This window comes from Myotis lucifugus, unplaced genomic scaffold (genome assembly GCF_000147115.1).
Source record: "Myotis lucifugus unplaced genomic scaffold, Myoluc2.0 scaffold_228, whole genome shotgun sequence".
NCBI lineage: Eukaryota > Metazoa > Chordata > Mammalia > Chiroptera > Vespertilionidae > Myotis > Myotis lucifugus.
This window is the reverse complement of record NW_005871276.1, coordinates 1,606,393-1,623,190: the sequence shown is the minus strand read 5'-3', so window position 1 is coordinate 1,623,190 and position 16,798 is coordinate 1,606,393. Positions and strand designations below refer to the sequence as shown.

The window sequence follows — 16,798 nt, the reverse complement described above, 5'->3', positions numbered from 1 at the left end:
AAGTGGGACGGGAGGAAGGGGAGGTGGATGCCTGCAGCAGCCTCTGCTCTCTGAGCCCGAGCGCCAGTGTCTCAGCAGCGAAGTGGCTCAGTCACTGCAGCGAGTGTTTCTTTTCGGTTGCTTTTAACTTAATCAGAATGTTGGTTGTTTTTCCCCTTAAAAATCTAAGTTTTCATGCAGCTACAACTTTATAACAGGTAAACTTGTATTTCGTCACCTGTTAATAAGTTGGTCTCTTTCTTCAGCTGTTGTTTCTTTTTTCTGTGCCCACTTCTGTGGGGGAGCTAAAACCCCCAGTTCTCTGGGCCTCTTAATAGCTCGTAGCATTTTTAATATCTTAAATATTAAATGTGGCATTATTTTATATTTTATTTCCTAGATTAATAGTCTCGGTTTGGAACTCTGGAGTTTGCCAATTTGGGTTTTAAAATAAATTATTAGCCGGGGGGTAAATTATTTCTTTGTATTATCCAATATTCAATACTTTCTTTAAATGCAGGCAGAATTTATGAAAAATAAGACTGTAGAGTTGACTGTTTTACCTTATTGCTTTATATATAATTGAAATTGCACCTTAAGAATGATTTCAGTGTGCTTCATCTACTTCTTCTGTGTTCACAGCCCCATCAAGACGTGGCGACCTGGAAATACTCGGTTACTGCATGGTCCAGTGGCTCAGCGGCCACCTGCCCTGGGAGGATAATTTGAAAGATCCTAACTATGTTAGAGATTCCAAAATTAGGTAAAGGAGACTCACAAATTATTTTGGGAAGCTCATGATAAGGCAAATGTTTTCCAGTCAGAATTTCTTTACTGGAACTGTAGCTTTAACTGATATTAAAATAGAAATAACAAAGTACTTGTTAAATAGTAAGGTTTCTTGTGGTTTTTTTTAAATATATATATGTTTTTATTGATTTCAGAGAAGAAGGGAGAGGGAGAGAGAGATAGAAACATCAGTAATGAGAAAGAATCATTGATCGACTGCCTCCTGCATGCCTCCTACTGGGGATCGAGCCCGCAACCCCGGGCATGTGCCCTTGACCAGAATCAAACCTGGGAGCCTTCAGTCCACAGACCAATCCTCTATCTACTATGCCAAACTGGCTAGGGTGGTTTCTTGGTCTTGTGTTCAATTTATTTTAGAAGAATGTCTATAAGGATATTTAGGATATAGCACAGTGCTGCTTAGTGTGCTATTTACTGTTATTAAATATTAATAACTTTCTATGGCATCAAGCTTCAAACAGTGACTCATTCTTTAATTTTTAACAGATACAGAGAAAATATTGCAGGTTTGATGGACAAATGTTTTCCTGAGAAAAATAAGCCAGGTAGGAGAAGACTTCTTACATATTCACATGGGTTTTGTTTTCTGAGAGAAAGTCATGATGTCCATTGGATATTCCTTAATGTGAGAGTTCAGGTGAAATTGTAATGGGGCCTGTTCCCATTAAAAAAGAAGCGGCTACAGGGATACTTGAGCTTTATTCAGTTACTTACTGCTTTCAGGAGGGGAACCAAATTTCATTCATTCATGCAGCTGTTTCTTTATTGAGGCTTCATTGTGTGCCAGGGGCCCTTCTAGGCACCAGAGATACACCGGTGAACAAGACATACAAGTCCCTGTCCTCATGAAGCTCACGCTCTGGTTGGAAGAGACACACAGTAAAAAAACGAGTGCATTGCAGTGTCTTATGTGGTCGGTGCAATGGAAAAGAAAGCACAGAGTAGAACTAGGGAGTGAAGTAGGGAGGAGGGCTGGGGTTTGAAATGGGTGGGCAGGGATGGCCTCACTGACCAGGCGCCATTAGCATTGTAGGAAGGAGCTAGGGAGTAAGCTCTGGAAGTCGGGAAAAGCCTCTTCTTGGGCCATACTGCCTCAATTATTGTAGCTTTATCTTAAGTCTTGGTACCTGGGAGGTTAAGTTGTCCAGCACTGTTCTTTAAACTTGCCCTTGCTATTTTGCTATTCTTGGTCTTTAGCATATCTATGTAAATTTAAGAACCACCTTGTCACTTTCACACCCCCCCCCATCCCCGGTCTGCTGGAACTCTGAGTGCAGCTGCATTGACTGTGGACTGATTGGGGGGCATTAGTATTGTTACAACATTGAGGGTGCCCGTCTACCAGTATGGTATATCCTCCATTCGATTTCGTCTCTGTTTCTCTCATCTGTGTTTTATACTTTACTCTGCAAAAAATCTTGTCCATCTTTCATTGTGTTTCATGCTTTTGATGCAATGTTATGGGATATATATTTTAAAATATTTTCCAATTGCTTGTTGCTAGTATACAGAAATAGAATAGATTTTTATATACTTACCTTGCTTTTGTGACCTTGTTATGTTTACTATTCTAGTATTTTTTAAATAGATTCCTTAGGATATTATATACACTATCATGTTTGTGAATAAACTGTTCTATAGCTGGCATTCAACTCTGTGCCTTTTATTTCTTGCCTTACTGTATTGGCTAAAAGCACACACGACTATTGTGCTGAACACATTGGTGAAAGAGGACATCCTGGACATTTATTTTCCTCTCCAAGGGAATTTTCAGTAGTTGACCAAGCTCAGTGATGATGCTTCAGGTTTATAGATCCCCTCGATCAGATTGAGAAGTTGAAAAGAGGGTTTTGTTTTCTCTCTTTTTAACTCATGTATGTCAAGTATCTAGAATCTTACCTGATCCGTAATGGATGCTTAGTATGTACTTGAGTGAGTGAATGTGTTCCGTGTGCCTGTAGCACTGGCAGGAGCCCTTGATTGGTTGGGTGTGGGTGTGGGTGTGGGAAGAAGAGTGCCGGCTTGAGGAGCTGGAGGGTGGAGGTCTCAGTCACCCAGACTGGGAAACCACAGGGGGCAGGTGTAGGGGCAGGTCAGGGGTTTAGGTTTAGATTTGTTGGGATTTGAGATGACAGTTACACATCCTAGAGCTACTGTGTGAGGCAGTGTGTGCACCAGTCTGCAGGTCAGGGCAAGGGCGAGGCTGGGGCTACGTAGGCGTGAGTCAGTCGCCTAGAGGTGGATTCTTGGTGCTGAGAGGTGGTGATCTGGACTAGTAAGGTTTCTCTTTATGGCTGTGGTTCTGCCTCTGTACAGTTAACCTGTCACTGAGAAGGTGATTTTTCTCTTTCATGGGAAAACCAGGCCTTGCTTCTTTCTTCAGCCTGTTTTTGGTTTGTTTTATTTCTCATTTACGTGAAGAACCCAAATTTTATAAGTTGGCTATGATATTCATTGTACTTAAGCACATTTTACTTCATAATCTGTATTCTAGGTTCCTGTGTGTTTTTGATAGCTTTAAAACTATGGCAGTTATTTTTGTGAATGTTTAAATTTTAAGTATATCTTTTTCCTTATGTCTCACAATTTCAAAAATGTTTCTTACATCATACCTCAAAATATATTTTTTATTCTGACATTTTCTGAGTTCAGAAGCACAATTTTCAATGAAGAAGTAATTGAAAAAAGATTGTTTAACAAAATATCCATTTTAATTCTAATTTTACTATAACACAAGTTATTTTCTTCGAAGTAAGGGATAAATATATTGTATTTGTGATTTTACAATTATAGAATAATTGTGTTATTTTTTTAGATGAAATTGCTAAATACCTGGAAACAGTGAAATTGCTGGACTATGATGAGAAACCCCTGTATCAGAATTTACAAGACATTCTTTTGCAAGGACTAAAGTCTATAGGAAGCAAGGATGATGGCAAACTGGAACTTGGGGCTTTGGAGAACGGAGCTCCGAAAGCAAGAACGACAACCAAGGTGAATTCTGTTTTGACTATCCTTTGGACTTCCTGAGATTGTGATTGCAACAAATAGTGATTTCAGTGGAGTAACTCAGTGAGTAGCTCAGGAAAGAAAATAATAACAGATTGCTGGCAATTAAATATTTATCTTCATTATCTAAGGGCAGGCTAAGCTCTTTATGATAAAGAAAAATATGTAGAGGGTTGAAAAAAATGAACATTTATTTATTTACTAGTGGCCCAGTGCACAGATTCATGCACATTGAAAGGAAATTAATTAGAAAAAATATTTTAATATTGCAGCAAGCTAACTGATGGCCAATTCTGCGAGGAATCGGGCTCCCTCCTCCCTCCTCTCTGGGTCCAGGATGCAGGTGAACCAGATTTGGGGCCGACAGGCCCCAGGAGCAAGCTAACCCATGGCCAGCAACCTAACCTACCATTCGGAGCATCTGCCCCCTGGTGGTCAGTGCGCGTCATAGCTACTGGTCGAACGGTCACTTAGGCTTTTATATATATAGATAGATAGATAGATAGACTAGAGGCCTGGTGCATGAATTTGTGCACAGGTGGGGTCCCTCAGCCTGGCCAGTGATTGGGGCCATCTCACCCAGTCCCTATCGGGGCCGATTGGGACCGGCTGGCTGGGGGGAGGGACCGCGGGAGGTTGGCTGTGGGAGCACACTGACCACCAGGGGGCAGCTCCTGCGTCTGCCCCCTGGTGGTTAGTGTGTGTCATAGCAACCAGTTCACCGGTCAGTTGGTCTTAACGGTTGCTTAGGCTTTTATATATATAGATTATGTACAGTAGCAAGTGATTAAATTTTTTCAAGAGATTCTAGCTTGGGATAGTGGTACCTGGCAGAGGGATTTTGGTAGGGGCACTCAGCTCACAGTTTGTATTGTTTTTTCCCCCTCAAGTCAGCTCCTAGGGTTGATCTTGTCTTTGTTGGCGTGGTCAAAGAATTTATTATTTGAAAATTGGTATTTGAAAAGTTACAATTTGAAAGTTTATTGTTTATTGATCTGTTTACCATTTGAATATGATTTTGCTCTTTACCAAAATGCCATTATATAAAGCAGTGTATATGCATATAAGGGGCTTACTTTTTAAGAGAGAAATGTTAAATAGTGAACTTTATGGGGAAGTATTATGCAGCCATGTAAATAACTTCTGATATTACTTTAATATTTCAATTTTACAGGTATGCATTAACTTTTTGGTTTATTGATTATTTCTAGTAATTGTTGACATTGATTTCCTTTGTAATTTGAAAGCATTTAATAAAATGTATCATCTGTTTTTATATGGAAAAGGAAAACTACTTTCAGAAGAAATATATTTTTTACATTAGTGACCAGTCTTACTGTCGTTAATTCTGAAAGCTCCAGCAGCTTCTTTTGGGAATTGTGTATTCCAAACTATGAGGAAAAGGGTTAAAACAAATTATCTCTTTAAAACAAGAAACAGCAAATTAAAAGATTTTTATAATTCTTCCTAGATTGAAATTTTGAAATTGGATCATGAATTTGACTTTTTGGCAAATAGTAGGTCTCTAATTTCATCACGGAATCGAAAATTATACATTTCATCTACATAGGCATTTTCCCCCTGCAAGTTTTGTGTTAATTGCATCTGCTCAGTTTTGTGGTCAACAAGTGTGCTAACAGCTACATTCGGCTTTGAAATGAAGGGATGGACTGGAAGCCTGATGGAATTTTCAGTGAGGCAGTAACTTACAGTTTGCATACATGGGTAAACACACAGCGTGCATCCTCGTGTGCCGGACAGATTTCTTTACATTATATTTATAGCTCGCTTCTAGAGTGTTTTTCCTAAAATTTAGCTGATTGAGAAGTAAAGATCTCTGCTGCAGTGAGAACTCGTTCAGTGCCATCCCCCTTCTTTGCAAATCGCTGTTTGGACCTGTGTGCTGGAGAAATTTGGTTTCTGCAGGTTGGCTGACTTTACAGCTGAGTAGGTCAGTCTGCTGCAGAGCTAACATCTGTGCCTGATCCCCTGTGTCCTTGGGTAGTTCAGAAGGCTGGACAAGTCCTGTCGGATCATGCCCTACATGCCTGAAGCTTCACGTAGGGGGAATATATGAATACCAAGTTGAACTGTTAGGTTTCCTTTATTAGTTTACTGCTTCATTTTTATTTTTATTTTATTCTTGTCTTCATGGCTGACACAGGGCTATTCTTGGTATTAAAAAGAAATTAATACCAAGTACTGAAATATAACACCTATAATAAAAGCTAGGATTAGGTAAGATCATGAAGCTGCTTGATAGCCATGTAACTATATAAGTGAGTTATTCAATGTGTTGGCCCTTTGTCTTTTTGTTTATAAAAGTGAAAAAATTGGACCAGATCAGTTTTTTTTTTTAACTTTTCTTTTTCTTCTTCTTTGTTAAGCCCTAGAACAGCTTTCCCAAATAAATTGTAAATGCCACATGTCTAAAACTGGCAAAAGCAGCGCTGCACTGGCTGAGAAGTGGGGGCTCTCAGAAGGAAAAGCTTCTCTTTTGAGAAATTAGAATTCCCTTTCTTCCTTCGCAAGGGGTATGCAATCAGGATGGCGTTCTCTGCTCTGGTTACCAGGAAACTCACAGCTAAATAGGATTCTCTGATTATGAAAACTATAGTGTTAATCTTTATAATTAGCAGATTTTCTCACTACTCTTTTTGTCATAATTTTTAGTTTTTTTTCAGATTGTTATTCAGATAATCCATGTCTAACTGTAGTTTTGCTTTGGAACTTATTCATTTCTTGAAAATCCATTTTTAGATTTCTAAGGGCCTTAGAGGTCATGTGACTTACACAGTGAAGCTTCAGAACTGAAGTGTCTTGACTCTTTTCATTACACACTGCTTCCTGCAACTCAGCTGATTTTGTCTGACAGCATTTTCGTTTATAGAAATCTTTGCTCATGCCTTATTTTTTATTTTTAGTCTTTCCAGTCTTATTGAGATATAATTGGCATTCAGCACTGTATAAGTTTAAGGGGTACAGAATAATGCTTTGACTTAAATATATTGTGAAATAACTACCACAGTAAGTTTAAGAAAAAATGTATATGTTCTTTTTATTTCTCAGTCTCAAATCTCTTGGACAGGGGCAGGTGTAATAAGTTCAGTACATGTTTCTCTATGTTCCTAGCAGTATCCGTTATGGTAACACCTATAAGAATTGATCAACAATGGCAGGAAGCAAGGTTTCTATCCAGTTTTTCTCTGACACCGTGCATACTGGTAGTCACTGCATAGTATTGACTTTCTTCCCCATTCTGTACTTCACATCCCTGTGGCTGTTTTTGTAACTGGCAATTCGTACTTAGATACTATTAAACTTGAAGATTTTTTTGTTTTTGTTTTTGAAGGTTTTTGTTTTTGAAAAAAAAATAGATCATAGTCTGTAGACCATTGGTTCTTCCTATCCAGATGGCATGCATTGTCAGGAAAGTTGGGCAGGAGACGCCAGCTGAAGGCGGGTGAATGGAAGTCGGGGCCTAACCTGGTGCCCCTGCTGAAATCACAGGTGTTTCTCTTGTCGGTTGAATACTGTCTGATTTTCATTCCTGCGTCATTTACCTGCACGGAGATGAAGGAAGCTCCTTTTTATTAAATAAGCTTGAAACAAGATGAATGCACTGGGCTCTTGGGTAGAATGTATTGGATGGCTCCCTGTATGATGAGCATGTAGAAATCTGCCCTCCTAAACCTGCAGAAAGCATTTTCTCCTGTGTGGAAAGCAATATAGTACTGAAATATTCCTCCTTAATTTTGGCCCGGACGAACAAAAGTGTCTGTGTTTATTCCTGCCTAATGCATCACGAATCTGCTGACATGCTAACCTTGGAGTCTTGGCCGGCGTTAATCAGGCCTGCGCGCCGGAGGGAGGAGGCACCTAATGCACTCCATCAGTGCCGTTTGCATATGGAAGCCCTCACAGGGGAGCTGCCCGTGCCAGCTGAGGGTTACCTGCCCACTGCAGTTATTGTATGTAATTATCGAACCAATCTGTTCAGCCCAGCAGGGCTGGGATGGCAATCATGGAGCGACACTTTGGAAAGGGAGGGTGGGAGGCACTGCCCCTTCTCTCCTCCGTTGTAGGAAGTCCAGCCTCTCGGGCAGCTCTCTTTGAGAAGGGGTCCCTCCTTCCCCAAAGCTGCTCAGCAAATGCTGCTTCTAAGGTTTCCTGAGCTCAGTGCAGTCCTCAGGTTTGTATTTGTGGAGCCTTTTCTTTAGGAGCCTGGTATCTCTGAGTCCTAATCTTTCACAGCCGCCTTAAGCATCGTTGGAAACAGTGGGATTAATTGTTACACAGAGATAATAGCAGTTCTGACCGTTCGGAGGGTTAAGATAATGTGGTCTGAGCGGAGCTGGGCCTCCCTGCGCAGCTCTCTTCGGAACAGAGCCATGGTTGCCATTAGGAGGAAGAACAATGTGCTGTCAGCAGGTATTACACTCTTATAGCCACACGCACAATGGCCCGAAGCAAGGAAGGTTCTCAGATGAGGTTCAACTTAATGTTAATTGTTAGGAAATATAAATGAGGACATTCTGATGCGATGTGAATCTGTGAAACTTGCGAAGTATCAGATGATTCCCTACATGACACACACTTATTTTAGGCAACCTAGAGAAGCTTTGACTTTTAATTTGCATTTTAACACATTTAAATTTGAGACTAGATGGGATAAAGTTACATGCAAAATGCAAAGTTTTAAATTATTTCTAAGGTCCTTTTATAGTTATAGTTACATGTAGAGATGTTAGGTGATTTAAAAACTTTACACAGGAATGAAGTAGGTAGAAAATAGTATAGTATTGGAAAATAATAATAAGGAATTGAATGAACAGTTGGGAAGAATGGATGGTGACAGAATATAAGCATTAACTCTCCTAAGTCACACTCAACTGGAAAAATAAGTAGAAAATAGGAAAGGCCTGAGAGAATGGTGGGAAAACCAGCCGTTTCTGAGATTTTAGCAGACCTGTGTACTTTTAAGATCCTTCCTTACAGCAAGGTTTTTGGCCCTGTTAAACTTTTAATAAAAACATTCCAGAAGGAAATATACCCCCACAGATACACACTGTAAAATTGGAGAATAAGTATCATTGGCCTCAGAGAGGGGTGATGCCAAGTTTATAAAACACTGGGCTTTAAGAGAGTTTCTGTATCACCAGTCCTGAGGGTAAAATGCAGCTTTCCATAATGAACTATGTGAGGCATAAAAAGTTAGAGGTGGGTAACAGCAAACAGACCCACCTTTCAGGCACACTGAGTAGTTGAAGGCTCTCTAATCCCATTGTCTTTGCCCCCCTTCCCTTAAGCCCCCACTACCTTGAAGTTGTGTATTGTAGCCCCATCCATATTTCTCTTTTCCTCGGTTCAGTTACCTGCAGTCAGCCATGGCCTGAAAATATTAAATGGGAAAATTCAGAAATCAACAATTCTTAAGCTTTAACTTGCCCTCTGCTCTGAGTAGCATGAACTATTGCCATCCTGCCCAAAGCGTGAGCCATCCCATCGGCCCGCATTTCCACCACCCGTTAGTCACCCCGTGGCCATCTGGGTTGTCGGACCAGCTGTCGCAGTATCACAGTGCTCGCTCAGGTCACAGTTATTTTACTAATGGCCCCAAAACGCAGCAGTGGTGGTGCCGGCAATTCGGATGTGCCACGGAGACGCCGTCAGGTGCTCCCTTTAAGTGGAAAGGTGTGTGTTTGTGGGGAAATGTAGCGCACTGTATATAGGATATGGAACATAAGCCCTCGGAGAAGGGGGGCTACTGTGTATGTGTTTTGTGTATTTTGACAGCACACCTGTATAGGTTCATATGTACACTAATATACAGTGAGTTTGAGTATTTACTTCTTGGACCATCAGACTACAGCTTTCTCTCTTTACATTTTCACATGTAAGAAGCGGAAGAAGGAGGCCGAGAAGAGCACAGAAGCAGGCGTGGAAGACATGGAGTGCTCGGATGCGCACACGGAGGAAGCCATGCAGACGCGTAAGTGGACGGTCTCGCTGCGACCTCTCTCCACGCGTAAATGAGGTTTCCTTTCCTTCCGCTAATAGGACTCCGCTGTTCAGGTCGTCACATTTCGACTTCATAATACACTATCGTAGGGGAAGGCCTTCCGTCTGTGCAGTGTGTATCACAGGGTTTGTACACGCAGAGTGTTATTACTGTTCACAGTGATCATGAAGTTGGCGCCGGGAGCTTCTCTCATTTTTCAGATATGGAGCCCAAGACCCTGAGCGTTCAGGTGGCAGAGTTGTTGCTCCCTGGCCGGATGGCTCTGTTGGTTGGAGCGTCCTGTACACCTAAAGGTTGCGGGTCCGATTCCCAGTCATGGCACATACCTACGTTGTGGGTTTGATCCTCGGTGGGGCACAAACGGGAGGCAAACAACCGATGTTTCTCTCTCTCCCTTCCTCTCTCTAAAAAATCAGACATCTCCTCAGGTGAGGATTAAACAAAGATGACCGTGTCGTTGAGAAGGGGGTGGCCTTGGAGACCAGCACTCCTGATTCTCAGCCTTTCTCCGTTCCCACGCGTGGGATGGAGAGGAGCGCGTGTCCAGCACCAGGGGTCAGTCCTTAGTTCCTGCACTTCCCTCAGCTGCCCCGCTCTGCTTGCCTGGTCATTCCCACAAAGTGCCAGCCTTTCTCTCTACACTTAGGGTGCAAGGATTAAAGCCTTGCATCGTCATTTTCCAAAAAGCAGGGCGTAAAGTCACCGGGTGCCTCACAGGCTGTGCTGCCGGCGGAGCGGGTCCAGAGCTAACCTGAGCGAGGCCACAGGCCGGGCGGGTGGGCTTCCTCTGAGGGGCAGGCAGGCCCGGGGTGACCAGGGAAGGGAAACATGTCCCAGGTCCCTTTGACTCCACGCTGGCCACGCGCCCTTGCTCTCCTGGCCCTTGGGCTGGTATCGCGTTGCCCTTGGTTTCGAATGGGAAGGCTTATTTTAGGTCACGTCTCACTGAGGCGTGAGGCTCTGTGGGGCCAGGTCGGGGCGTGCTGCACCTCCCCTCTGCCCTGGCCCAGGGCGCTGCGGAGGCAGCCGTTTGACTTGCCAGGAGGGCCGGCTCTGCCCCTTCCATCCACCTCTTCTTCACCGTGTGTTCTGGGCAGAGCATCCTGAGGTCCACCTGGATTTACTCAGGAGAACACGGGGGTGTCTGGAGAGTGAGTGTCCCTTCGCTCTGGGTCCCTGGGTCTGAATAGCCCGTCTCCCCTCTGCTGCCGCCTCCGCTCTCCACGGTTCCCTCCTCCCGCCATGTTCATGTTGTTAGGAAGTGAGGAGCCCTGAGGAGCAGTACAGCCAGGCCTGTCTCAGCCAGAGGCGAGCGGCAGCCGACAGTGAGTGGGAGTAAAATTAAACAGCGTTTATAAAGATAGAGCAATAGTCTTACTTTAAAACCCCCCCTAGGTTCTAAACCTGGCGGTTTTCGTTTAGGAGACGGCCTGCAGGGTTAGTAAGGTTGACACCCATTTAGGTCCGGGACTCGGGCCTCTCTCCACTGCCTGGCGTCATCGTTACCTGGGCTCTGCTGGCTGGGCATCAGAGGGGTTTGTTTCGAAACCTAAATGATTTTAAATTGGGGTATAATTATAAATAAGTTTTTTATACCTAAAATTTTAATCAGAGGTCCTTATACTGATACTTTTTACTGTGAGAAAATATATTAGTTTTTTTGTTTTATTTAATAATGACAAAAGAAGAGAGTAAATCCCATTGCTAATTTAAGGAGAGCAATCCAGCTATCTTTTTGGTATAAAAAAGCAGATAAAGAATAATCAGATTCTGCCTTATTCACATAAACTTGGAATTGCTTTACTTTAAATGCTGTCTACTTTCCCATTGTAATTCATTTTCTCTCTAAAGTAAAAGGCTTGTTAAGGTATTTTACAATCTAAATATTCAAAATGAGAGAAATATCACCTGAGATGGTGAAATATTACTGCTTCTAGCCAAAAACAAAACAAAAAAACCCCCCAACTCCCCCCCCCCCCACACACACACACAAAAACTAAGGGCATAGGAAAATGTATATATATTTGTATTCATCAGTTTAAAGAAACTTGAAGAAGGCACATTATTACATTTGATTTAAAGAAAAAAGTAATCCAATTCACTGAATACTGTTTTAGAGCTTTAAGATTTTGTGTCATAAATGTGTTTGAAGAATGGTTACCTCCAACAGCAGCTTTAGAAATGTCAGTTTCTTCATTAACAATTTTATTTTCAAACACAATTTATGGTTTACAATATGGTGAGAGATTTTTCTCACTGTGTGATCTTTCAGAATGCTGTGCCTAGCAAAATGGGAGCAGCTTTCCTTTAATATCTATTTAGACCATTTTAAAACGTGTATAATTTTCTTGATACACCTAAACTCATTTAGACTAGCTGGGGGTCTATTGTGTACGAACACATTCTGAAAGCTTTCAAAGTGTGTATTGTGTGGGTTTTCTCAAAGACGGAGAGGGGGTGACGGGCGATTTTCAAGAAGAACAGAGGCCCTAATCCTTTTATTTTTATGCAAGGCATAATTTTTACCAATTGAGAAAATTTGGTTATTTGCTGCAAGTAATTTCTTTCCTGCACAAAATGATAAGCCTTATAAAAACCATGTGTATTCTGGCATTTCAAAACCATGCCAGGATTTCAGAATTGGACTAAAAATTAGTTAATGTCACCATGATATTTATGGCTAGTGTCCTTTGTCCCTACTGTTCATAGAATGGTCAGTACACAACAGAAGTCTTGTGGGTGCTTTTTATTTTAGGTTTGAAGTGCCTTGCATTTTGGATCATTCTTGAGGATTCTTTGATGAAAACATGGTTTTTATTTACCTCTTGAATATCTATATTCTAGTAAAAAAGAGGTATTTTTAAAGGCACCCTACATACATGGACATTTCCCACTTGTTTTTTCCTTCATTATTAAAATCATAGGAGGGTATCTCAAACTTGTATATTTTATTTTTCAAATATTAAATCTCACACATACTTGTTTTGTGATTAGAACTTTTACCACTAGTAGTGTGTTATGAAAATGAGTATATTTTTTAAAGAGACGAGAAATTGACTTTTCTCTGCAGCAATCAGAATTGATTATTAGGAAACTATGGAATTGATACGTGCAGCAAAGTATCTAAGTTGCATATACTGATTATATAGTAAATTCCAGGTGGTGGTGGCATTGAACTTTAAATCTAGATGAAAGAGGGTGGGCAGCAATGGTGTTTAAGAGTGACCTGTCAAACTAGGACGTTAGTGGGACAATACTGCTTGAACACGGCTATAACCGTGTGCGCTTCGGCGTGCTTAGTGTGTGGCTGCTGTGCCCAGTGCTGACTCTGGCCTGGATCTTGGGCTCGCCGTTTCACCAGTCCCAGAGTCACAGCACTCTCGGTTTTCTATGCGAAATTAATTTTGAAATTCTCAAACTATAAACCTAAAAATCTACCACAGGATACTTTTAAAAGAAGGCTGTATCACAAACATTGAAGAAAAAACTCAGTTTAAACTAACCATAGTTACAGGCTATGTATTTGAGTGGCAGAAAAAAAAAAGATATTCATATACCTTTGAAATTTGCTTTAATTTAGTGTAGCGATTTTCAACCTTTTTCATCTCCCAGCACACATAAACTGATTACTGAAGTTCAGCAGCACACCAGAAAATACATTTTTGATGATCTGACCAAGAAATAGGTATAATTTTGATTTATTCACGCCGGATGGCTATTGTGGGGTTGGCTGTTGTCCTTTTTTTATTTGACAATCTAAGGCAGCGGTATTCAACCTGTGGGTCGCGACCCCTTTGGCGGTTGAACGACCCTTTCACAGGAGTCGCCTAAGACCATCCTGCATATCAGATATTTACATTATGATTTATAACAGTAGCAACATTACAGTTATGAAGTAGCAACGAAAATAATTTTATGGTTGGGTCACGACATGAGGAACTGTATTTAAAGCGCCAGGAGGTTGAGAACCACTGATCTAAGGGAAAAGAAGTCAGTGCCCCTAACTAGTCAGGTGCTACATGTTTTAAAAATTCTTGCGGCCCACCAGTTGGAAGTTGCTGATTTAGTGTATGGCAATTGACTAGAAACTAGAATTTGGAAAAATAAAAAAAAAACCACTGATTTTTAAATTGCTGATCTTGCTGTTAAGGGACTAAATAAATCTGTAATCAGAAAACCTTTAGGCACTATTCATTATTAGTGTGATAGACACTTTGTCCTAGGTTCACAGTGTTTGTCCCTGCCAGAAAGGAAGTATTGATCTCTTCGTTGCTCGTTGCGGGCATTGATTGATCGTGAGCCACCCGCTGCCCTCACCGGGGCCATTGCTGCTTCCTGGCAGAGCGCAACATTAGGCGTCCTAGGCATCGAGATCAGCCTCAGCCACGTCCCTCTGACTGCCGTGCTCGTGTTGGGGTGGCATGGGGTGGCTGGGAACAAAGTCCTTGGGGAGCAGCACTCCCTGCCCTCGGTAAAGAATCACTGGTTTATGCCACCAGGAGCGGTCGGGGCGGAACTGTCGGAAGTCCCTTAGCCGTGTCAGGTGTGATGCTTTCCTCGAGGCTGCTCAGTGGCCCCTGTGTCGTTCCTGGTGGAAAGCTGTTGAGGAGTCTTTGCTCGCCTGCCTGAGAGCACGGTGGCAGGTGTCAAAGGCAACACCTTTAGAATAAGCCTTCCTGCTTCCCTTAGTGTGCCTAAGCCGTCAGTGCCCACGGGGACAGTCCCTACGTTCTGCTCTGCCGCACGTGAGCTTCATGTTCCTGCTGCACATACACTTTGGGAGACGCACTTCAGGAAATCACTGTTTTGCCAGTGGGAGAGCCGATGGAACTTGGAGAGAGACTTTGTTAGCATATTTTTGCCATTTTCGGGGCATTAACAGTTACACTTTTGTGCATGAATTTCATCTCCGCTAATCAGCATGGTTAATAAAATTTAAAATATTAATAACAATGTGTGGAAATACTTACATTTCTGTTCTTTTGCTTTTGTAAGTTAATGATTACTGTTTGAAATTTCTTTGTTTTCTCTTCAAGGTTCAAAAACGAGAAAGAGAGTCCAGAAGTAAACCACATGCTGTGAGCCAGTTTTTCTTTTCTTCCTGTCATTCGGCTTTTTCTTCATTTTCTGTTTTGCGTGTTTTCATGTGGGTCTTGTGGGTGGGGGTAACAGGGAAATACCTATGTCTTTGAAAAACATTTTTTATTGGAATAAATGCTTTGTACAGTTTATTAAAGGCTAACTTATAAAATTTCAGAATGTTTAGGTTGCATGTACTCTTTAAGCTGCCCGGCTGTGGGAAAGGTCTGGGTACTTAGAAGAACTGCTGTGAGGTGCACTTTCCAGTGTGTGTATTTCCCAGAGGGTCAAATGTTTGGCCGAGTCCTTCCTCTTAAGGAAATGTGAAACTTCAAATAAAAGGGTCTTTTTGCTTGATACAAGTTCAGTTTGTTGTGGCCATGTTTGGTTTTTATTGATTTTGTTCAGTCCCACAAGCGTGTAAGCACCTGCTGTATGAGGCAGGAGATACAGAGAAGGAGAAGGAGGTGAAAGGAAAGGTGGGTAATGAGCACATGGGGCTGGTCGAGTACACATGCTTGAAAGCGAGGTTATGTAAGAATTATGTAAGTGGGCAGGCTCTGTGGGAAGAAGATGGGGTAATTGCCAAGTGATGGCGCGGTCACAGAGTTTATATATAGACACTTCCTTAAGGAAACGCTGTGAAATAAATCTCTATAGCTTTCTTTCTGTCTCTCTGTCCGTCTGTTTAATGGGTCTATCTCTATGTCTAATTGTTCATTCACAGATTATTTTTCTTAAAAGTTTCATTTTTTGTAGCATATCATATTTGTATAGTAAAGCAAGCAGTTGAGAGTTTTGGTGATTAGAAATTTTAAGATGTGGACTTTTTATAGTTGCCCTGGAAACCAACACTTGCAATTTAAACGTTTATGAACAGTTTCAAGATTTGCTTTGTTAGAGAACCTGGGGCTGGATTGGCGTCGCTAAATGTTGGCACACCTTACCAGCTGTGTCATGTCCAGGGTTTTCAGATGGTGTAGAGACACACTTTTATTTAAGTCTTTAAGCATTTATTCCTAATACATATTCAAAATCTGAGTAGCATGTTAAACTGGTGATTTTCTGTACTGCTTAGGACGAGCCTCATTTAGGGACTTTAGTTTTTTAAAAGGGCCTTGATCGGAAGAAAATATTAAGTGCGGGTGGGCTGTCTTCAGCTAAAAATGGTCCAGGTTGTACCAAGTGTGAGCAGCTCTGGACCAACACAAAGACTGGAACTTGCAGTCTCTGATGCGGACATTCAGCTGTCCCTGCAGCAGGTGCCTCTGGAGCAGGTGCCCCTGACGTGGTCCGACACTGACGAGTGTGGAACAGACGGCAGACTTTCCTGTGAGGTTAGTCTCAAAAGCCTCGCGAAGTTGTAGGGCCCTGTGTCTTTCCAGAAGAGGGAACTCGGCTCTGGGCAGAGACTTCTGCTTTCTGGAGAATGTTGGATTTAGTCCTCGCCAGTGCTATGGTCCCAAGTTTATTTGTAACACTAAATCAACTCTCAAGTTCTGTTTCAAACACATTGACGCCTAAAATAGGATCAAATGTGTGTGGTGTGTTTTTGTGTATATGCCTTAGCCTTTTTTGTTTTTCAAAACACAAAAACATAGCAAAACCTGTTGGTTAAATATTAAGAAAACAAATATTTCCTCACATATTGTTTTTACAAGTGCTGGCATTTTCTCGAATGTTCCTCTGTTGGCAGGACTGCAGAAATGGAGAGCTAGTAGCCATAGTAGCCAGTCTGATTCTGCTGCTGGTTTTCTTTCCCCGCCTTGGCTGGTTTTTCTTACCCCCTGTGTTAAAAAAAATAAATAAAAAAAGGGTGAATAATCTCCCTGCCACCGGAGTTATGCTTTCGTGTCTTTTGCCTTTTCCAGGTCTGCGCTAACTCTGTGCATCTTGTGT

General features: G+C 41.8%; 1 protein-coding gene across 2 annotated transcripts in view; it reads left to right on the top strand.

The window, feature by feature from the left end:
• VRK1 (vaccinia related kinase 1) overlaps positions 1–15,269 on the top strand; it is a 58,829-nt gene extending 43,560 nt beyond the window's left edge. For both annotated transcript variants that reach the window (XM_006098281.3, XM_023762020.1), the window contains exons 9-13: positions 622–742; positions 1,276–1,334; positions 3,605–3,783; positions 9,700–9,790; positions 14,857–15,269. In XM_006098281.3, the coding sequence (XP_006098343.1) occupies positions 622–742; positions 1,276–1,334; positions 3,605–3,783; positions 9,700–9,790; positions 14,857–14,888 (482 nt within the window). In that variant the 3' untranslated portion in view covers positions 14,889–15,269. The remainder of the gene's footprint in view (positions 1–621; positions 743–1,275; positions 1,335–3,604; positions 3,784–9,699; positions 9,791–14,856) is intronic.
• The last annotated feature ends 1,529 nt before the right edge of the window (positions 15,270–16,798 follow it).